Source organism: Pollicipes pollicipes, unplaced genomic scaffold (genome assembly GCF_011947565.3).
Source record: "Pollicipes pollicipes isolate AB1234 unplaced genomic scaffold, Ppol_2.1 Scaffold_3087;HRSCAF=3621_pilon_pilon_pilon, whole genome shotgun sequence".
Lineage (NCBI taxonomy): Eukaryota > Metazoa > Arthropoda > Thecostraca > Pollicipedomorpha > Pollicipedidae > Pollicipes > Pollicipes pollicipes.
This window is the reverse complement of record NW_023596225.1, coordinates 3,225,596-3,247,898: the sequence shown is the minus strand read 5'-3', so window position 1 is coordinate 3,247,898 and position 22,303 is coordinate 3,225,596. Positions and strand designations below refer to the sequence as shown.

The 22,303-nt window shown below is 49.8% G+C and overlaps 1 protein-coding gene and 1 non-coding gene across 4 annotated transcripts in view; one reads left to right on the top strand and one right to left on the bottom strand.

Annotated features, from left to right (window-relative positions):
• The window catches only part of HisT (Histamine transporter), a 60,427-nt gene extending 49,790 nt beyond the window's left edge, over window positions 1-10,637 (top strand). For all 3 annotated transcript variants that reach the window (XM_037212151.1, XM_037212149.1, XM_037212150.1), the window contains 3 exons: window positions 8,012-8,115; window positions 9,068-9,331; window positions 9,600-10,637. In XM_037212151.1, the coding sequence (XP_037068046.1) occupies window positions 8,012-8,115; window positions 9,068-9,331; window positions 9,600-9,750 (519 nt within the window). In that variant the 3' untranslated portion in view covers window positions 9,751-10,637. The remainder of the gene's footprint in view (window positions 1-8,011; window positions 8,116-9,067; window positions 9,332-9,599) is intronic.
• Window positions 10,638-21,363: 10,726 nt separating this feature from the next.
• On the bottom strand, window positions 21,364-21,528 carry LOC119090741 (U1 spliceosomal RNA). Its single transcript, XR_005093307.1, has one exon. It is a non-coding gene; the product is annotated as a U1 spliceosomal RNA (small nuclear RNA).
• Between the last annotated feature and the right edge of the window lie 775 nt (window positions 21,529-22,303).

Here is a 22,303-nt window from a genome sequence, read left to right as displayed (position 1 = left end):
AGGCAACTAATTCTGAGGGACAATGCGATGTCCATGCCTCATCTTCGACAACATATTGGATTCACCCATTTGGCAAGGGTTACGCAAACATTTAGTTCGAGGCATCATAACAAGGAGACGCTAAATTTGAAAGGGTCATGTGATCGACTCATACACCTTCTTTCTTAATTGACAACAAAATGCAGTGGCGCCAGAACCTCGCTATCTTCACCATGACGGTTCCTGGACCGGCCCCTTCGGCGAAGGGATACCAACACTTTTATTTAGGGGCATGATAACCTTCATCTTCAAGGCACGCCTAATTTCAGGGACGCCATAAACGATCCTAAAATGAGATTTCCACAATGAACCAAATTCCAAGAGCGATACTATCATGGGCGCACATAGCGGGGGAGGCGCAGGGACATGAGACCTCTCTTTGGTTCTGAGGTTCCGAAAGCCTCGAGGGGTTCAGAGAGCCTCTCGGGGCCGGCGATCCAGTGTCCGATGGAAGGGTCTGAACGGCGGGTGGGAGGCCATATGAAGGCAGCACGGCGCGAAGGCCGGCTCCTAGAATACCAGTCTGAGATCCTCTTGCATCGATAGGGGTCCCATGGGACAGAGAGAGTCTCCAGATCAGTCAGTTGACTGAAACCACAATTCTGAGCAGTAAGCAGCCGGTTTCGTGCCGATCTGTGTCCTGGGGTACTTTCCCACGCAGGAACCAGGTCGGGATCTGCAAATGCCAATCAGAAAACCTCTTGCATTGGCCGACGCCTCTGAGACAGTGAAGGGCCCCTGTGCTGGTCGGGGTCAGCCCACAGTGGCTAACAGGGGGCCCTGTGTCGACAGTGGCCTTCCAAGTCGGCCAGGGAAACATTTGCTGAACAGGGACAGGGACGGGACAGCAAATGTCACAGGGCCTCCTGCGTTGGTGGGGCCCTCTTGACAGTGAACGGAGATATGATTAATGACACGACAAGGGTTTACACTCTCAATGAGACAGTGGAAGGACTGTGTTAGTCAGAGGCCCCAGTACCGAACGAGGGGCCCTCCGCACCGTTTCAATCAGGGGTCGGTGATCTGATTTGGTGTCCCGGCGCCAATTATTGGACTCCCTGCACCGGTAAGGGATCTTCCTGCGTCAGGTGAAGCCCCTGCATCGATCCGCTGCCAGATGCTCCGGTCAGAGGGCCTGTCGCATCAGGGAGCGGACCGGCGCGGTGTATGAGGTATTCCTTTGAGGATCTCCACATTACCCAGGGACTCAGTCCCCGTATCACCAGAATCGCAGCCGCTAGGTAGCCCGGACTGGAACGTAAGCGCATTACGGACGTATTCCAAAGAGGCAGCAAAGTGTGTCACCGGCAACACGAGCTCATACCTCATCGATTTTTTATAGGTACGAACAGGCATGTGACTAAAAGGCGACGAAAAGAAAATGAGATAGACACGTAAGAATAAGTAGGTTATTAGAATGCAGTATTGTTGCATCGCCGTACAAGACATTTTGCGCCGCAGTATTTCAGTAAAGACTTGTACTTTATCGAAATCCTGCATACGCTGCAGTGACTCTTACAACGCCGTCGATATCGTGAACCGAACGCATTGCGCGTTAATCTTCTCACTAGGAAATTCCTCTTGCTGCAAACCACAGAGCACGTTTGCTATTTTCTCTCCCGCCCACTGCTCTGCTCCGTCCAGTTTTGCAACACGATGATCACTTGACTTATGCTATTTACGTCTCGGATAGCGACAGAACTCTGCACATTATCTTCGCGCGACCCCGGGGAAGGAGTCTGCGCTTTATTAGGCTGAGCGCGGATGACCAGCGTCTGGTTTGATGAAAGGAAAGCACGAATCCACCCGCTTTCAAACTGCGATGTGACTCTCCTTGCGCCGTATGGACACGATAGAGCAAAAATTGGTCTCGCCGAACGGGCACGCCAATGGTCCACAACGCAAAAAGATCTCAAGTAAAATAGAGTTGTTTCCAGCTGGCCTGCTTCTACGTCAGTCACAAGTTAAAATTGGTTGAATTCGTGTGTCATGGAACTAGGTTTAGGTCATCCACGTGACGTCATTTGTCGCGGTGCTGATCGGCGGGTCCGGTGACATCCGGCTTGAGGCCGAACATGGCCGGGCCGCAGCAGGCGGCTGCCGCATGGCGCGGGCCGCGACATCAGACACACACTGCGGGTCTACCTGACGGCATGCTCGACGCCTTAACACGCCTTTGTCGCGCTTGGCGGCTGCTCTACAGGAACGGCACTGTGTGTCTCTTTGTGAGAGTCATAGCAATCCACCCTGCCCAAAATTTTGAGCTTAGTACACCCGCGTAGTCTTGAATGCGGGATTTTACCCCTAACGCTTTATGTTTTTTTTTTTAATTACAGCTCAATAGGTTGCCAAAGCACGATATCTATTGAATAATTGTGCGCGTATCTTACATGTGACACCAGTAAGTTGCTGAACTCTTTTTTCGGAAAGTTCGTGCTCTTTTAATGCGAAGTGACGCGCAAACACCTCGTCTCATAAAGGTTAGTCGCGGCGCGTGTTTGCAGTTTGCGTGCCTGCGAGGGCGTACGTTTATCGCATTCCTTGTGCAGCTATGACTCTCTGTGCAGCATTAGTCTCGTATTGCGTCGTGCTGCGTAGGTTTCTTGGTCGAGACTACGGATATCTCGCGGGGCGGCGCCAAAAAAAGAAGATTTTTTGGGCGCACTACATACATGTTAAGTGAAATCAATGAAACCCTGAATGAAGCTTACAGTGCATGTCTGTGGGCGATAGGAATAATAAACAGACATCAGTTTTGGAAGTGTGCTGGTCATCCCACTGGCCCCCGAACCTGGGCCCGGACCTCAGACACTTACAAACCATCGATCCCGAGCCGGCGATGCCTAAACCTATTGATTACTGAACACCGATTTACCATATTTGCCTGCTTGACCCTGCTACTTGATGTCTAGTAACGCTATGGCGATACTTTGAATTTGCTTATTGCATTTTCAGAATCGTGTCAGTCATTGCTTTCTCGTCTTTTGTCGTGGTGAGCTGTTCACCGACCGCGGAAGCATATTTTCTTCGTCTTTAGGAGTACGGTTGCGTAGCGTCACCCTGGTTCAAGATATACAAATCCTGTCTGCTCACACCACCAGGTTACCATTCTGACAGCTGAGGAGATGAGCGATGCATTTAACGTTGAACGCTGGGCCATAATGCATACAAAAGTTCGGAGGGTTAACTGAGAAGGATGGCTAACACCGTGCCCTCGCCCACACTCCATAGACAAAAATATGGGCCGTCGCCCATGTATGGAATGTTCCTGCCCTCCCATCCCTCTTATTTTCGTCCTGTCTCAGGTTATAGGTTTACGAAAGGATTGACACGAGGTATCAGTATCACGTATCAGGAATAATTGTTCAGACTATCATCCTCGTCTGGTGTGTCAGTATGCACACAACGTTTCATTACTTCATTTCCTTGGCTTAATTGATAAAGCACTGGAGTTGCAATCAGAATACCCTGGCTCAACTTCCAGAAATTTTGATGAGAGAGCTCTAGTGTTGACGAGTATGTGGCCGAAAGCCGAACATCATACAGTCCTGAAGTGCCCACAACACCCGACAACGGCCGGAGAGTTTAATGGCTGGGACGTTGTGTACAGACTAACACCCCAAACGAGGATTATAATCCGAACAATTATACCATCGTTTTCAGCTTTGTTAGATTGCTGATGCATTCAGCCTTCTGGGTAGACTGGTTGCATTTTATGTGCTTATTTCATCACAAATTTGGTCATCTAGTCAGCCTCATATACAGCTGTTTAGTACCGACGCCATCGCTGGATGGATGATGATTCGAACAATTTCTGTTTACTCAAGGAGACGTTTGCGTGACGTGAAGGCACCTAACGACTGAGAGGTATTATAACAGTCGTCCAACGTTGCGTCCATCAGTAATCTGCCCCGCATTTAACCCAGAGCGGTGGTCTGCGCTCTGCGACACAATCCAGGCGCACACGAAATTGGTCTGTTTGTTACTGCCCCAAGTGCTATTGCATGTTTGCCTCTGCGCTGTTTATTTTCGCAAGCTGCCAGCGGCCACACAAATAAAATCTACCACATCAAGGGACTGGCCCGCCAAACGAACACCAGATGCCGTGTAGTGTCTTCTCAGTATTGCGGGTGGCGTAAATGCGGAGGAGTGTGTCTAGAGTGAAGGAGTGAGGCTTCAAGTAATATCCATCGACTTACCACTCAGCCATGTAAACAAATGTGAAATTTGGTTCCATTTACCTGCATAATGCACCTATCATCTAACCAAACACATTCATATACCCGTGACTCTCCTTCCCCTTTAGTCAGGACGCTTTATGCTGGCGTGTCTTGGCGCGTCTACAGGGGACGCGTCTTGCTCCTGTGCGCGGCTCCAGAACTGTCAGAGCGCACCCAAGCTGGTTGTCTGCTGCTGTTGTCTGCCAAGCTGTTTTAGCCAACCATGTTCCTCATATAGCCCTTTCATCCTTAGCCGAATATTATAGCCCTGTTCCAAATCATTTTGTATCCGTATATCATAGCCCTATTCCAAACTGATATTTATTATATCATTTCCATTATCAATGTAAGGTTCATAATTAATTCGTTCATTGAATTTCACGACTGATTTCCTCATTCCTCACACATAGACGATTTAAAAAGCTGGATGTGCACTCGTGGCAGTTTGTAAGTGGAAGGCCACTACACCGCACGTGCTTGAAAATACTGATGCGCTGCAATGTTTGTGGCCAGTATCATCGCGGAGAACTTGAATTGGTGACATAAGTACCTAGCTAATTTTTCGTAAATGTAGTTCCTGCCCATCCCATTGCGATAGCGTTGGCGATTTCATCCGACTTTTAGCCATATTTGGACATTTCATGACAGGTTTGCTGACTGCTGCCGTCCCATCCCAGTGCACAGCATAACAAAATGTTCCGTGCCATTTATAGATGTAAACAAATATTAAATTTGTAGTAGAACTCTTCATGTAGTGAGGATCGTGTCTCCTGTGCCAGCATTAGCTGGGGCCCCGTAGCCACTGGCGTCCGATGGTCAGCATCAGCATTAGCTGGGGTCCCGCAGCCGCTGGCGTCCGATGGTCAGCACCAGCATTAGCTGGGGCTCCGTATCCACTGGCGCCCGATGGTCAGCTCCAGCATTAGCTGGGGTCCCGCAGTCGCTGGCGTCCGATGGTCAGCACTAGCATTAGCTGCGGTCCCGCAGTCGCTGGCGTCCGATGGTCAGCACTAGCATTAGCTGGGGTCCCGCAGTCGCTGGCGTCCGATGGTCAGCACCAGCATTAGCTGAGGCTCCGTAGCCACTGGCGCCCGATGATCAGCTCCAGTATTAGCTGGGGCTCCGTAGCCACTGGCGCCCGATGGTCAGCTCCAGCATTAGCTGGGGTCCCGCAGTCGCTGGCGTCCGATGGTCAGCACCAGCATTAGCTGAGGCTCCGTATCCACTGGCGTCCGATGGTTAGCTCCAGCACTAGCTGAGGCTCTGTAGCCGCTGGCGCCCGATGGTCAGCACCAGCACTAGCTGAGGCTCCGTAGCCACTGGCGTCCGGCGGCCGATTCACATTCTTGGTTAGGTTTATGAAAAACGAGGTTTTCCACGCAGCTGGTACCACTGCCATGCAGTTTAGGATACCGATATATCTGTGGCGAATCGGTGTACATGGTTATTTAACAAGGGGCGTATCTTAGCACGCGTTCGGGTGGTGGGTCACTTTGCCACCTTATAAAGCCTTTTACAAAATGATTTTCCGAGGGTGCTGCGTGGCCGCGCCAAATTTTTCACAGCTGTAGGCATATAAAACGAGCACTTTTGTATGACATTTGCATCTTCCTTGAAAGGTTTTTGACCTATGGCAGATCAAAGCCGAGCCGTGGCTGTCAACGAAAGCAGTTTCTAGAGATCTGATGTTCAACCTGATGCGACAACGGAGTGTTAGACGAAGCCATGTACCTCTGAGATAGCTTCGTAGGCACTTCAGCAATGGACTTAGGATTATGACAAATTCCATCGACTCAGGGCCAAGTATGAAAGCCAGACCGGGGCCAAACCGATCTGGTTTTCTACTAGGGAGCTTGCTGAATGAGACAGTTTCTGAAGCCATTTAGAATTTCTTGATAATAGCGACCGCAACAGGTATCTTTGTGGACTTTTTGAGGTCATAGTAGGTCACTGACCTGGAATGACCCAGATCGATTCCTTGTTTTTAGAAATGCACGGCCTAGCGTAATCCCTGACGCTTATTCAATTGACAAAATCAAAACAATATGCTAGACTTCTGGTTGAATAACAAAAATAATAGTACTATGACATTCTCAAGTTGAAACAAGCTCGGTGACCTAAAATAAGCATCAATGATATTTTGCTTAAAATAGGTATTCAGGTTCAGGGCGGTTGCGTTAGGAAGTCGGGGCACGTTGGAGACCATTCTTTGGTTTGACCTGGTTTTACCTGATTTGGCCCAAAGGTCATGGCTTATAAACATACAATTTGGACAGTAGTGAATGTTTATACAGATCAACCCATTCCGTGAATTGAGTGTCTAGCTCTCTTGCTTTTTTTTAGATATCAGGGGGCTCAGATTGCCACCCAGCGCCACCCAGGGCGAAGAGTATTCAACCGCCACCAGGGCGTGCGTTAAAGTACGCTAAACGTGTACCACTCCAGAGGATCTGTGGTTACCTCGTAATTGTATGCAACTTTGGTTGCATCGCTATGCAAACACACTTCTTAGCGGTGTAGTTCCTCTTATGTTGGTCTTGCGTAAGTTCTCAGAGATGTCCAACGACCTTTATCAACAGACAGGTGTGGTCGAGAGGAGAACCATGTCACCAGCATAAGCTGCATGATTTACAGCACCTAAACAATAGCGACCCGCGCCGGCTCAGTCAAGAGCCGAGGACAGCGCGTCAGCATAAGTTAAACAAAGGGACGATATCTGGCTTGAGTGAGCGCCATCTTAGGCCGTAAAACGGTCAGTGACAGAGTTCCACTGGACATGAAACAATGGTAAATTGACAAATGCCTGATGGTTTCGTGCTTTTCGTTTGTCCAATCATGTTATAAGCTGAATTGTGCAAGGCCCTGCTTGTGTGCCACACATTGGCTCGATCCTAAATTGTGTCAAATAAAAGGTCAAGAATCAAAAATCCCGATTCCGTACTGCATCGTTAAACCTTTAGTCATCCACATCTGGCATGTATACCAGTGTCCAGTTCCTCGCCTCACTTTTCAACGGATTAACTCACCCACGGCAGTGGTCTCGTGAAGTCCTCCGACACACACGGCAGTGGTCTCGTGAAGTCCTCCGACACACACGGCAGTGGTCTCGTGAAGTCCACCGACACACACGGCAGTGGTCTCGTGAAGTCCTCCGACACACACGGCAGTGGTCTCGTGAAGTCCTCCGACACACACGGCAGTGGTCTCGTGAAGTCCTCCGACACACACGGCAGTGGTCTCGTGAAGTCCTCCGACACACACGTTTACGCGAACACATGCACAAGCATCGTCGCGCCGGCCTGTCGACTGTATTGGCTGCGGTGTCCCTTCCCTGTGCGGCTCTGAAGCCCATCTACGGCTTCATCTTCCGCGGCACGGTAGCACTCTGGAGCCCCCTCCCCCTCCCTCAATAACGGCCAGATGACGTTTTAAGTTTCCGAAGTGACGATGGAGCAGCGGAACAGACTGCTTAAGTACTGTGCCCCCCCCCCCCCCGTGTTTCTGCCGCGGAGCCGTTGAGTCACCAGCCCACGTGACTTTCATGGCGTCCGTCTGTTGTTTCAGACAGCGGAGGAGGACGCCGGTCTTGGCGGCCGTCTGTTGTTTCAGACGGCGGGGGGTACGGGACTTTCATGGCGTCCGTCTGTTGTTTCAGACAGCGGAGGAGGACGTCGGTCATGGCGTCCGTCTGTTGTTTCAGACGGCGGGGGGGGGGGGTACGGGACTTTCATGGCGTCCGTCTGTTGTTTCAGACAGCGGAGGAGGACGCCGGTCGGATTGGACTCGTCATCGTCCTGGCCGGTATGCTGGGCTCGGTCGTCTGCGGCGTGTGGCTGGATAAAACGCACCGATTCAAGTGAGTGAGAGCGGGACCAGGCTCAAACGCACCTGCCCCAGGGTGTATGTAGTTCTGGTGCCCCGCTGTCCGGCGCAGTCAAAACTGCTGGTTTTGGCTACGACGATCACTCAGCTAGCCGTTTGCAACGCCGTGTATGGGACAATTCCATGATGTTACAACACAGAGATGCGTATCGAGCCCCTATAGCCAGGATGTGTTTTGCGCGTGGCTCAAAGGATCCCGTAGGCACCGGCACAATTGTCTAACCATTAGCCGTAATCAGTCGTGCTGGCCTGTGCCTGGTCTGGCCGGTGCTGGCGGAACTGTAATGCATTAGCCATTGTCCGCCGATGAGACCAGACGCTGACCAATGTGGCAGGTCCGGTCCTTAGCCGGCGCCAGTGTGGCTTCGACGGACCGCGGCCGCGCCTGCGTCATTAGCACCTGCGACGACGCGTCGGTTGAACCCTAATCGGGGTACCGAGCCCGCGGGCCGCGTGCAGAGAGCCGGCACCGTGCTGAGCTAGGGTGCCTTACCCCGCATGTCTCGTCTCTCGAGCCCCTCGCTGCGCCCTGCCGCCCCCCCCCCCCCCCCCCCAGGCCAGTAGGGTGTCAGTGGCCGCGATGTGGCCTGGCCCCCAGGAGAGTCCTGCTCCCCAGCGGGAGGGCTCCTCTGATTGCCTTCCTGAGTGGCAGCGAGTGTTGTGGATTAGGGTCCTCGATCACGTGGCGTCGCATATGCCAGGCCAAGACGCGACCAGACGACATGTAGTAGGCCGCCGCGCCCTAGCGCAACTGCTCTGATGTCAACGGTTGCCTACTCCGACCGTCGATGATCTTGAATCCCCATGGTTTTTTTGTGACACCCGTGCTGCCTTTCCCTCCTGAGGAGCCACATGGCATGGCCCTCGTGGCGGCGCGTGACTCACAGCCACGTGTTACCCCAGCTGAGCTCCCGGTGCCGCCGCAGGGGAACGACACTGGCCGTGTACGTCCTGAGCGTGGCCGGCATGGTGGCCTACACGTTCACGCTGCCGCTGGGCTACATCAGCGTGGTGTACATCACCGCCGGCCTTCTGGGCTTCTTCATGACCGGCTACCTGCCAGTCGGCTTCGAGTTCGCCGCCGAGATCACGTACCCCGAGTCGGAGGGCACGTCATCGGGCCTGCTCAACGCCTCGGCGCAGTTCTTCGGCATCATCTTCACCATCGCCGACGGAAAGCTGCTCAACGGGTGAGGACACTGTGTCGGATAGCGCGGCCTCGGGTCAGCTGGCCGCTTAAACCAGATTCAAGGTAGAGTCACTGACAGCGTAACCGATCAAACTATGGTGTCTGAGCAGCTCGATATCTTGCATTTCATTCGCTGTGAGGGTGGAATCTAAAACATCAAGCACTAAATACGCCATCCACGCCACGATAATCATCAGCGACATTGTAATTGTACATTTAGGATGACCAAGAGTGACCTGGCAAAATTAATGTCCGCCGTATCTTGCCAGCTACGGCGACCGTGCGGCGAACCTGGCGCTGGCCGCCATGTTACTGCTGGGCTCCATACTGACGGCGCTCATCAAGTCGGACCTGCGCCGCCAGAGAGCGCATCAGCAGCACCAGCCGGTGGATAGGTCACAAGTTGCCGAGAAAGCCTAACCGGGGTCGTCTGGAGCGGCGCGCGTCCGCCGCCTTTTAGTTCAATCTCTGCTTCCAACGGCGGCGCCGGTGCCGTCAGATGGCTCTAGTTGTCAGCAGGCGACAGCTAGGGCGTCTCCTGCACGCAGTTCACCACGGCATGCGTCAGTGCTGTAATACCCAGCATGGGAACGGGATGGCGGTAAAATATGATCTTGCCTCGAGCGCAGTAAGTTGTAGGCCTGCATCCGCTGCAGAGTTCTAATGCTTTCGGAACGTAGCGCATTACGCAATAGAAGGACTCCTTCGGTACGTCTGACCAGGCCTGGGCGGCACGGCTCTTTCACGTGGCGCTGGTTTTTGTTAACGTAGATATCTGGGCTGATCAAGAAACAAATGCTCGATCCCTTCGACTGTCGGCCTTCCGAAGAAGCCGAGATTACGTCCGTGTAGCTATATGGATCACCATTCACCAACGTATTTATGCATGATACGACGACTCTAGTGTGCAGAGCTTTGAAATGGCATTTTGCCGATATCTATTTTATAAAAGAACCGGTTTCTTATTTAGGAGGCTAAAATTACTGTTGAGCTGCTGAATGCAGTGTTCCTTGCGCGCGGTTTTGCGCGTTGTTGAAGTACTCATAATGCACGATACAAAGTGCTTCCATACCTTGAAGGGGATAAGTGCTCGTGCAATTTGTTTGCTCATGTGACGTGTTCAACGGACGTCAGCCGCAGCTGGTTCTGTGATGTTCATATGCCCTCGGAAGTGTCATATAAAGTTACGACGCATTGTCCTTACATGGGCATTTTTTGACGTACTGGTGACGTGGTGCTGTGGCGAAGCGTAGGACTCTGTGTTCAATATTCCTGTTATTTCGTGCAAAGAGAATATATAGATACCTGACTGTTGTACCTGCATCATTCGAACATGCCCTGATCACAACAAATATCACTTGCATTGATTCCTCTCGAGCCATTCCTGAATTGTCACCACATGGAACGTCAAGATCAACACAGGTCATGGACAGACATCGTCTTTTTGCGAACATGGGGTTGACCAATGGAGAGGGGAGACAAATGAGCACGTTCCACGACATTTCTGCAGATTTAACATGTTCCACATGGGCATTGCATGGAAAGAAACTCGCCGTAAATCTCATTACGCATATCGACGTAAGCCCCATGGCGGAGCCCTGGAGTTCAGAATGTCAAACCTGTCAAAGTTCTCCCACTACTCAAGCATAAGGACCATCGAAATGAAGCAATGGCGTAAATGCCTGACAAATACGATGATCTAGGAGATCCGTGCACATCAACCCCCAGCACACCTCCCATAGTTGTCTGCAGTCGCCACATCCTCGGAGTATCGGTCACCAATGATAGCGCCGCTGTGATCCGGATGGGTGCTGTGATACAGGCCCTTCATGCGATTCTCGCGCCTATGCTGCCATAAGTTCGGCCGTCCACTGAGGCAGCTGTAAGTGGGAATCATGTGTCATGACACCAGGGCAAACTCCCTCCGACACCACCAGGCCGTGAGAAGTTAAACGTTGGCAGTTGACAAGAAGGGAGGCTGACGCTCTGAAAACGAGATCGCAATGTGTGGCCGACGGCGGAGGATTTCACAGCTATAAAACAACTTTCTCCAGCAGAAAAACGCACCGTTGAACGCCATAGCAGCCAAGGCGCTCCATGAATTCGACATATCTATGGATTTGTTTTTAATGTATAGGTTGAACTAAACCGTGAGAGCTGCAAGCAACATGGTTTCAAACTACATTAAATAAACAACCGGCCAGCACCATTCACCGCATAAGTGTTTGCGGGCTTGCTTCGCTCAGCAGTATGGAGGATTTGTGTTTTCACTAGATCGAGATGCATCCAGCGCTTCTCATGGGATTCCCTGGCCGACCCGAGCTCTGGGTGCCGGGACGCCTGACGTGGAGCCAGCTGTGGGGTGCTGTCCATCCAGGATACTCAAATCTCGCTCTCTGGAATTCGGCGGCGATTAAAGCGGTGTCTGGCACTCCAAAATTTCAAGACAACAGCACTTGCTACCACTGCAAATGCCAGATCTCTCCAATTTTGTCACACCATCTCACCTAATCTAACCTCACCCAACCTCACTGAATTAGGGGGGGGGGGGGGTGAATGCATCCTAGAAACGGATGATTGTGTCGTGGTCTGGAGTCGAGTAGGATAGAACCACCCACACCGAAAACTGGATGATTCTGTCGTGGTCTGGAGTCGAGTAGGATAGAATCACCCACACCGAAAAATCGATGATTCTGTCGTGGTCTGGAGTCGAGTGGGATAGAATCATCCACGCCGAAAAATGGATGATTGTGTCGTGGTCTGGAGTCGAGTAGGATAGAATCATCCACACCGAAAAAAACGCCACGTCACTCCCAAGCAGCCTAGGTGTTGGAGAAAAGAGCATGTGTGTTCCTAACTACGGTAGAGATTTGATACGTATTTTGGTTCTGGGTACTACAGAGTGCTAAAAATGGTCAGTTATGTGAAAACAGACAAAATAAGATTGAAGCTATGTGCCCTAGAGAAAGACGTCTGGGCTTTTGCACAGTTTATTTTCTCTTTAGGGTCCATAGGGTGCGTTCATTTATTTTAGGTCACACTCATGATTTTTGGTACGTTTTAGAAACGATTTTGGTAAGCCTATGTATGGGTATAAGGTTCTGTCACGCGTTACAACACTTTCTTTGAATTGCGATGTAAATTGTTCACTAGGTACAGCTTTGAGTATTTCTGACAGTACGATTTGCTACGTTCAAAGACATGAAAAAAAAGATCTCAACGAAACCAGTCGATTAAAAATAATGAGTTGAAAATCGGACAAAAGTGGCGCAAAAATTTTGAGCCAAAATGTTTGCATATTTTGAACATTTCATGGAAGCTGTCGTGAGGTGCAAAAAAGAAAGCGTTCTGACATGGAGCATTGTTTCAAGTTTGAAATTTTGAGGTCAGGCTGGGGAAAGTTGAGATGTGAGCAAAAAAGCTTCTTTTTCCAACTTGTCACTTGCGCCAAAGTGCGAATTAAGAAACCTAAGTCCCCGATTTTTCTTTCAAAACTCCATTCGAAGTGTAATTGGACGGGAAGCAACGCTATTATTTCTATTAGGCTATTAAAAGCAAAACAAAAGAGTTAAAAGCAAGAAACTTACCATTTTTTAGTCTACAAAAAACATTGTTGCAAAGAAGTATTGAGTGATCCTGTTGAAATGGCGTTATGTTATGCATACTTCTATCCTGCAGGTTTTGCCGCTTGAATCAAGCAAATCCATCAATTAGAGACTACAAAAAAACATTAAAAACGGATACTGGTGATTTTGCCCATCCTAAGAATCAGGTCGGGTGATTTTATCCTGCTTGCCACCTTGCCGTAAAGCTTGTAACATTGATTTGCTTCATCGGCCTAAATCGTGAGCTAATAATCGATTGCCGTTTCGTAAAAAAACGTTATATAGAGAATTGTTTGACACACTTTTGGGAAGGAAAACAAAGGTTAAACTGCCAGCTTGTCCGTGCAGTACTTCACTACGTAAGTTTTTCATTATACCGATCGCCAAGACATTCAAATTGTTTTCCAAATACCCCTTCTGCTCAAATGTTTTTAAAAGCATTGTGATGCCAAAACACTTTCTCCTTCTACCTTAGCTGGTTAGGTTTTCACTGAAGTTCACGTTCAACATCGGCCAAAAAGCTCAAATTTGGGTGTGCTCTGTACTGCCTAGTAATTAAGTCACAGCTTTTAAATTATATGAACAGACAACCCCGATTATGGGCTACATAATACTTGTATTAAAAGATGACAAATCTCAAAGACTTCATAGTTCATTTTCCATGTTATTTCTCGTATGCAAGTTAATATTTCCGAAAATCGCTCCTACGTATCACTTTCTATGTTAAACGGAATGTTTACTATTCAAAGTTATTGAAGCAAGCCTTGAATATGATGAAACAAGCTTGCTTATAACTATTAGTATACTTTTAAGTGAAAGAGGCTTCTCTGGACAACACATTTTTCTGTTTAGTAAATATGCTCCTCAATGTGTCATAGTTTGATTACGTCAGCTTACGTTGTGCACCATCGATTGGGAGCCAATTGACGGCCGTTATATCTGGAAATCGTGCTCATGAGCGGCAGGTATGAACGCCTCAACAATTACATTTGTCTTGACCTCGATCGCTGCGTGCCTCATGGAACGGCGGGACTGAAATGACGTCGTTATGACCTCATGAATGCCAGCGGGACTTTTAAATACCCTCTCCGAAATACGCTCCCCATTTTCGCGGGCGCGTATCTCAAAAACTAGAGGGGTTAAGGTGTTAAGAACGGCAGGGTTGTGAACAGCACTAAAAGGTCTTCAAGATGGTTAATTCAGCTCAAAATCCGGTAAAATGTGGAAGACTCCATTTAAGAGATGAAATTGACAACGAACAATATCACCAGACATTGGCTACACGCAGATAAACTATAAGACACAAGTGGTAAAAAAGATATCTTGCTTGGGATGGCCCCACATAGCAAAATGTAAACACACCGCTATGAAAAAACTAACTTCACTTAATTTGTCGAAATAAAAAACATCGAAACGTTGGCTACACGCGGGTGGACTATACGCACTGTGACTCGAGTGGTTAAAAAGATATGTCTTGTTTAAAGCAGCCTACATAGCGAAATGTCAAAGCAACGCGATAGAAAGATTAACTCCACTCTATCATATTTCTTTTTTGTAACCTACAAAACTTCTTTCCGTAAAAACCACGCGATAAACACGTATCATGCGCATCTTAGCATGATAAACAAGGTGAGCTTCGTTGCTAGTATTTTCCGTTTAAATCAAAACTGTTCGACTATTCAAAACTTGGTTCACCTGATGTCAGAAACGTGTTCATAAATAAGCTTCATAACTTCAGTTTCTATCAAACCTGGTTTAAAAACGAGTCAAAATTTTAAAAACTATCCATCATATATTCTTTAAGATTTTTATTCCAAATTAAAACACTTGCATTCCTGTAAGGGTGATGGAATGTACCTGTTCTATGAGCAGCAAAACTTTCATCTGTCAGTGAAAAACACGTGTTTTGGCACATTTTTGCCGAGATACATTGCATCAAAAAGTGACCCAATATAGCACTGCCATCGTAAAATTTTGTTAGAGTCACGCGTGGCCCTATGGCAGAAGTGATCTCTACTCAATCGACTCAAGCCTGTATTTTACAACTCAGCTTCATCTGCGAAAATTGTGATATACGTTTACATCAGTCACCTTGAACTAAGCACCTGAAAAACAGCGCGAACGTTTTCAAAAAATGACCAACAATCTTTTAACTTTGAATACTTTGCTTTATGTCAAAATGACTCATGATAGCTATTACCAGCAAAATGATCTAGAAAACGTTTTTACATTAAACTGTCTTTCTAATGATGGTGCGATTTGCTTTTGAAACATCATTTTTTAGAATACATATGCAGGTAAGAATTTCGATGTTTTTGATACTTGATCCTAAGATAAAAGGATAAAAAGGACATTTTATCTGTAACGGCGTGTTAAAACGATGAAATATCTATGACGACTAGTAAAATAAACCTTCTATCTCGTTTGGTTTTTTTGCTAATCTGCCAAACTTGGCCCCTCCAATGGGCGAAACAGTGACATTTAGATATTTACAGCACCCTTAGTCTGGCTATCTAGTCGCATCTAGGTTACTGGGTAGCACGCAGTCCCTTCCACCACGCGAAGGTGATGCCCGTCAGGAGGGTCCTGCCTGCATACAAATTAATATTTACATGCCCCCGGGCTGTGTCCCAGGACCGACTGGCACGTAGCCGGCTGCAGGCAGAGGACAGCCAAGAGCCTTCTACGTCCGCTGGAGTGGCGGGCAGGAGCGTCCGGGGGAGGGAGGCGTTGTTCGGCCTCCGCCCCCGGGAGCCCACACGGCGCCGCTGTCCCCTGCGCGGCGGCCGCCTGCCTCTGCCGGCGCTTCCGGCCACCGCACGGTGCGATCGGGGTCCCTCCTCGCGCGCCGGCCTGGCGGGACGAAGGTGGCGGGTCCAAAGGGAGGGGGGCTAGCCGCTCCCACGCCATGGCCGAAGAACCCCAGTCACCAACCCCAGTCACGTCGGGTCAGCTGCGCTGTGGCTCCTACTGTGTGAGTGATTTGCCCGGAAACTGCTGAACGGTCCCGCTTTCGGCGTGTGTGGTCGGCGCCGATACCGGGCCTGAACATGGTGACGGCGCTGGGCTGGCAGCAGCGCTGCGCTCCTGGGTGAGTTGACGTGGGCACTCTTCCTCTGACTCTGGTTCTGAGCCGTCCTCTACCGCTTCCCTCGCGTCTACGCTGGAGTCTCTACTGTGTACAAGGGGTGTCGCTCGGCGACTGCTGTTCCAGGGCACCGGTGGCAGCCGGCGATGCCTACAGGCGGTGTCCCTCTGGGTCTGTGTCCGATTCTTCGCTTGGGCTTGGAGCCCCAAAGCGTCTTTTGGCGGAATTCAGGAATGCCGATTGAACGGCTTGTGCCTGCATTGCGCCCGTCACCACATCGTACTACTGAGCCGCTGCGTTAGAAGTATGGCACCGGTACCTGGCCGCCCGCTGGGAGTGGTGCCATCTAGGCTCACTTCGTCTCCAGCGGGTGGGTAAGGTCAACATGGCGGCGGTGCTCCCGGTTACCGTACGGCACCCTCGCATAATTGATGTACGCGATGACGGGAACGTAAAAAGGGAGTGTTTTCCTCATGCGTGTTGAGTTCCGGCAGGAGTTTTGGTTCGGTTCTCCTGGCATGAGATACTGCCGAAGGTGATTTACGAAGAAACACGTGGCCCGGTGGAGGCGGCTCGAGAGCATGACGCTTACAGTTTTGTACATCTGTCTTTGTCTCCCTTCCGCGTGGGTCACGATGAACTGTTTTTCCATCCTTTGTGTGTTTCAAAACTCCTCCAAAGCCATGTCGCGGAAAAAGACAGACCTTGTGTCGGACGTCACCTGGAGAGCAACGTGAATCATTTGGCGGACAACGGCCACTCGCCGCAGTGCGGCGTAGTTGGTCTGCAGTCCTCCGACACCTGTCACTGCAATACAGACGAGGTGGCTTTCAATTCATTGTCAGATCACAGCCCTTGTGGGTTGGTCTAGTTTGTCTTCCTGGCGTGGTCTAGTCCGTCTTCCCTCATGTGTTTCGCGGCCCGGTCTGAGAAGAGCTGCTTCGAAAGTTCCTTGCTATTCTTTAGGACAGAGATGAGCATTAAGATGCCAACTCTGACATGTTTTCCACGCTGCGCCATTTGTCACCCTTGCCAGGTGCTCGTGGATAACTGTGAGGAAAGCCTTTACTGCGCGAGTCATGCCGGCGCCAAAGTGGGCCGAGCGTTTGAAAGCCCCAATGAGGGTAGCCCGGTTTTGTCTCCTGTGGCTTTGGGAAGCCACGAAAAAACGCCAATCTGACACAGGAAGGTTAAGTTACCTCTGAGAGAAGGCCAGAAGGCTTTGCTTTGATTGGCTAAGCTCAGTCTTGGCGTGCCCCACCGTCATAAAAAGTTGGTGTTGGCCCGAGTGACGGGCCACAGAATCTCTGAATACCCCTGGTCCCTTCACTCGGTTGATGTCGGTGCTAGCCTTTGACCATGTGCGAGCCCCTGTGCCTGCAGGATTTATTTAAGTCCGGTGAATTTGTCGGCTCTCAGCGGAATGTCGAGGGCGAGCGGCGTGTCCAGGTCCTCATCCACGGATTGGTGTTGAATTTGAATATTGCATTGAATATCTACACCCTCACGGCGCGTCGGCCATCAGCGTCCAGAAACTTATGGTGTTTAATTTGGCCTAATGGTGAGCAATGGCGCATGCTCACGGGCTTCTCCCTTCGGCTTCGGGAATTTTGACGTCACAGGGCGAGGAACAACTAGTTTGTATCATTGTTGATGTATGACGTCATTTTTTTATCCTATCATATAGGTTCGCGCCTTGACGCGGGAGGCCTTCCGACCCGGGCAGTTCACCCCGGACCGACACATGAACTGTCATTAATGCAACAACATTCGTGCTCGCTGCGGGTGTTCAAATTACTGGCACATGGCCTCCAGTTGGGCTTAACGGGCCCGTGTTATAATAGGAGTGGAGGGTGCATCGATCGGCGCTGAGGGCCCTGACTGGCACAGTACTCTCTCACTTTCTCAGTGTGAGCACTCATCACAGGTTCGCATGTTTCCTTCAGTTGTCAGAGGGCCCGACCGACGTAAGAAATCCTCTGCCACTTGGGCCCCCGTCCCCATTCCTGTTGAGCAAATCGGCTTCCCCTGACCGATTCGAGGCCCCGTATTGACACGTGATGCCCTGTTAGACACTGTGGCCCCTGAGCGATACAGAAGCCCGGCCAATGGAAGGCGCGGGCCCGGCCTTTCCCTGCTTGGGAAATAGGCCCTCAGTGCCCAAACCAACACGGAGCCGACTGTTCGGTGTTTGTGATCTCTGACCTAATTAGACACCCGTATTGTCTCAGGGGTTCCTCAGACGGTGTAAGAGAACCTATGACTGATATTTCAGGTCACGTCCCTACGCGCCGCGATTCTTTATGTGATCTACAGCCAGTCCTTCGGGCCCTTATGTCCTCCAACCGCACTTTTGATCATCGGTTCCGGTGTGCCGCCCGGGCCTCTTTTTGGGCCCTATCGAATACTGTCCTTGGTCGGCTCGGGGTCCGTGCGAGCACAGGACTCTCTGCTAGGCGCTATGGGCCGCCGACAGATACAAGGCCCCTGATCAGTGTAAATCACTGGCCCCGGATGTATAGATGATTGCGAAGTGGGCCCTCAGGCCCATACCTCGACTCACAGGTTCTCCGATCGGCGTAAAATGCACTCTGGCCGTTATTTGAGGATCCGTCTTCGCAGGCTGGGGCCCCTGACTCTAACCAGGGGCCCCTGACTCAGGCTGGGTCCCCTGCCTCTTCGCAGGCTGGGGCCCCTGAATCTAACCAGCCCTTCGCAGGCTGGGGCCCCTGAATCTAACCAGCCCTTTGTGCCCCCAGATCCTCCTATCGCGCCCTTGGTCGTCGGACCTGGTAGGCCCTCTAGGCTTTTGGGGCCACCTCGAAGACCGCCTCTGGCCGACTAGGGGGTCCATTGACAACACAAGGCTCCTGTTAAGCGATTGGGCGATATCGTATCGAACACAGGCCTGGCAAAATGATGCATTTTTTTTATTTGATTATCACTGATATGTGGTCTAAAAAGTCGCATATTAGTTATATAGACAGTTCCATCCTGTCAGATGACTGATTATCTTATTGGTCGTTATTGGTGCTTATCTTAATCCTGTATAACAGGATTAAGTATGAGTACGTCAATGTGCCCGCCAAGCATGCACCCATTTAATGGACGCATACGTTCCTCAGTGCCGCTTCCTATAGCTTACTGACTGAGGTGAATCACAGCGAATTTATCAGCCGTCCGTGCCTGTACCCAAAGACTTGGTGTCGTTTCTCAGCTTTTGTTGTCAATCGTTCTTCAACATTGTTCTACTACATCGGTTCACTCCCGTCAATTTCACCTTCAATTTTTGCAAGCACCACGCTCAGATAGCGGAATGATATTAATGTTAGGCATGACGCCAGGACAACGTAATCATCAGGCAGGCCTTATGTTTGTTTTACGTTGGGACTAGGTCGGCTATGATCATGCGACTCAATTTTGTGATGAGATATAATCTAGCAAAAAGGTTGCGTTGTAAATGGGTACTATTTTGTAGAATGATATCAGAAATCAACCTATTTTCAAACTGGGTACGATATACGCCCAGATCTGTTCAATGTTATCTTACGAGATTACAGTTAAGTATGGTTCCGCATTACCTTAGTCCATATTAAAGGGAATATTGCATATTTGAAGATATTGAGGTAAACATAATATGTGATGGGAAAATCTTACGCGTAGCCGTTGGTTAGCTTTCAAGGTTCAAAAACCCCAAATAGCAAAATTTCAAAAGTTTGTAAAAATGGTCTCTGTTACGTCATCGTTTGATAACGTCATGGAATCGTTTTGTGACGACAGCAATATCTCGCAGCACCTGGCAGCCAGACCTAAAGAATACCTTGAAACGCACCAAAACTGACGCAAGCCAGATCGGGTGTAGATTTATTAAGCTTCGAAGACCATGTTCGACCTCACCATGTAGCAAGCGTTGCTTCGAAGGCCATGTTCGACCTCACCATGTAGCAAGCGTTGCTCCAAAGACCATGTTCGGCCTCATCCCTTATTACGACTCCCACGAATCTGCCCCCCCCCCCCCTCCCCACCAGCCAGATTCGTGGGAGTCGTAATAAGGGAAGAGGTCGAAAAGCTGCTCGGATTTCGTGCCTTATGTTCCGATTGTCCATTGTTTTATATAGATATGTACGTACATCCCATGATTACCAATATTTCAAAGGTCATGTGCGTAGCTACAGAAACCAGGCATGGAAGAATTGTAGATTGTGTCACCTTCTCGTAAAGGCATCTGTTTTTGTGAAGCTGAAGGAGTGCAGTTGCAGCCCTCTTGCTTACTGAAATATTAAATTGATGCATAATTTGCTACTATGTGCTTGGACAATTTGTTGTGTGTTTAATCATTCATTCACAAGAATAGTGTCCAGTATCCACAACATATGTGGCTATCACAACGCATGTATACGCAGGTTCTCGTCACAGCAAGGTTTCATCGACAAAGCATATGCATTTTAGTAAATATTGATGCTAACAAATTCATAGTAATTATCGGTTATGCTAACTGCATGCCTAATTTAAGAACATGACCTTCGACATTTCCCCAAATACACTGAGGCAGATGCCCTGCTGTTGAGAATCCCTTTTTCCCCTCTGTTTTCAATGAACACAAACTGCGAGCCAGCTATGCGTCTAAGGGACACTGTTCCAAACCGTTTTACATCTGAAGGCAAAGTGACCCTCACTTGTTTTACTTCAAGGTTGTAGATGAACGACACACCCGTCATATCAGTGTCATGCGCAATGCTGGTTGACTGTAACAGTGTTACTAGTTGGGCTGTCTCTTCAGATACCATGCGATTACGATTACGTACGCATACGCATAGGAGCGCAGCCAGTCTTGGTAATTGGGGATGGGACACAGGGCTGACCAAGGCCCCCTGGTTAACGGCCGCCACTCAAAAAAAGTCGCTGGATATGGCCTACTTAATTTTAAGGGGGGCGCCATCCTCCTTAAAAGCCAGGAGGCACCGACAGATACAACTCTGTTTGGATTTTGAGGTCGAGGTCGAAGTCAAGTTTCTGGGTCATGTCCCAGGGTGGTGCCCTCCATGACCAGGAGGACCCAAAAGTCCTATATATCGAGCGCGTACAAAAGACACATCCTAGAGCACTGGCCTCCATCTTGGCAAGAGTCGGCAGCCTCCATGCGCAAAAAAATATCCCGCATGTCTGTGCGTAACCCATGTGGCTGATAAATTAGAAGCCCCGTGGTAGAGGGATATATGCCACCCAGCGCTAGCGTCCCTCGCACCCTGTGATTTATGACCCGATAGGTTGAACCTATCGGGTCATAAATCACAGCATTTCACCCACCATCCCACGCTATTTTGTATTTGTGAATATTCTTGGGTTGAACCGCGAGCAAAACTTAACTCGCTTTCAACCATTGTATTGCCGAGTTACCCACAGTTTGGGTAATCGCAGGGACCAACCGGGCCGGATTGCAACGGCAGGGTGTCGCCCTGGGAGAACCGCCTTCCTGATCACGCTGTCCCTGAGCCAGGTATGTGCTGTGCCAGTGTAGTTATTGGATTAGTTATTTCGACCAGAATTGATCATTTTATGGCTGTGGGATGAAGGAGAGGGTATAGCGGTCTGGTGGGACTACACGCGCCTTGGGGGGGGGAGGGGGGCAACTGCCGAGCCTTAGCACGCGCGGGGACCCTTGCGCCAGGCATACGCCGGGCGTCTGGTCGGATCCCTCTCGAGGGGCCTTCCGACCCACTCGTGGCTGGCGCACGCAGCCTGCCCCGGACAAGCGGGGCGCCGACAGTATGCAGGATCAAGCAAGAGGGTGAGAGGGTAGGATGTTATGCCAGTCGCGTTTTTCATGTCATGTTTCTGCGACTTACCACGGCACGTGACCACAGTGTTCATCCGTTTGCATCAACATTTTTCCATTGTTCAGATATCCTGCCGCTGATATAGATTTAATTTCGTGCCACCATGTCATTCGTCTATCGTTCAAAAACATTCACCAAATTCGCTGAAGTAACAGCGTGCAACGCCATCTTGTGGGAATCGCGACAACCTCAAACCAATGAACATACGCCTGCTTGGTGGCCCAGTAGCTAATAACACATACCAGCAAATCGATGACGCTCTTTTTGGGGTTTTGATTTAAGATACTCGAAAAAGAAACACGATTCGTAACAACACTGCAAAAAATCCCGTAAAACTGCTCATATTCCTGCTTCACATTGCCATCTGCCGAGTAAAGCAAGTACCTCTGGTGCCGAACTCAATACCAGGGGCCGACATGCTGAAAGAATGAAGCCGGTTGGCA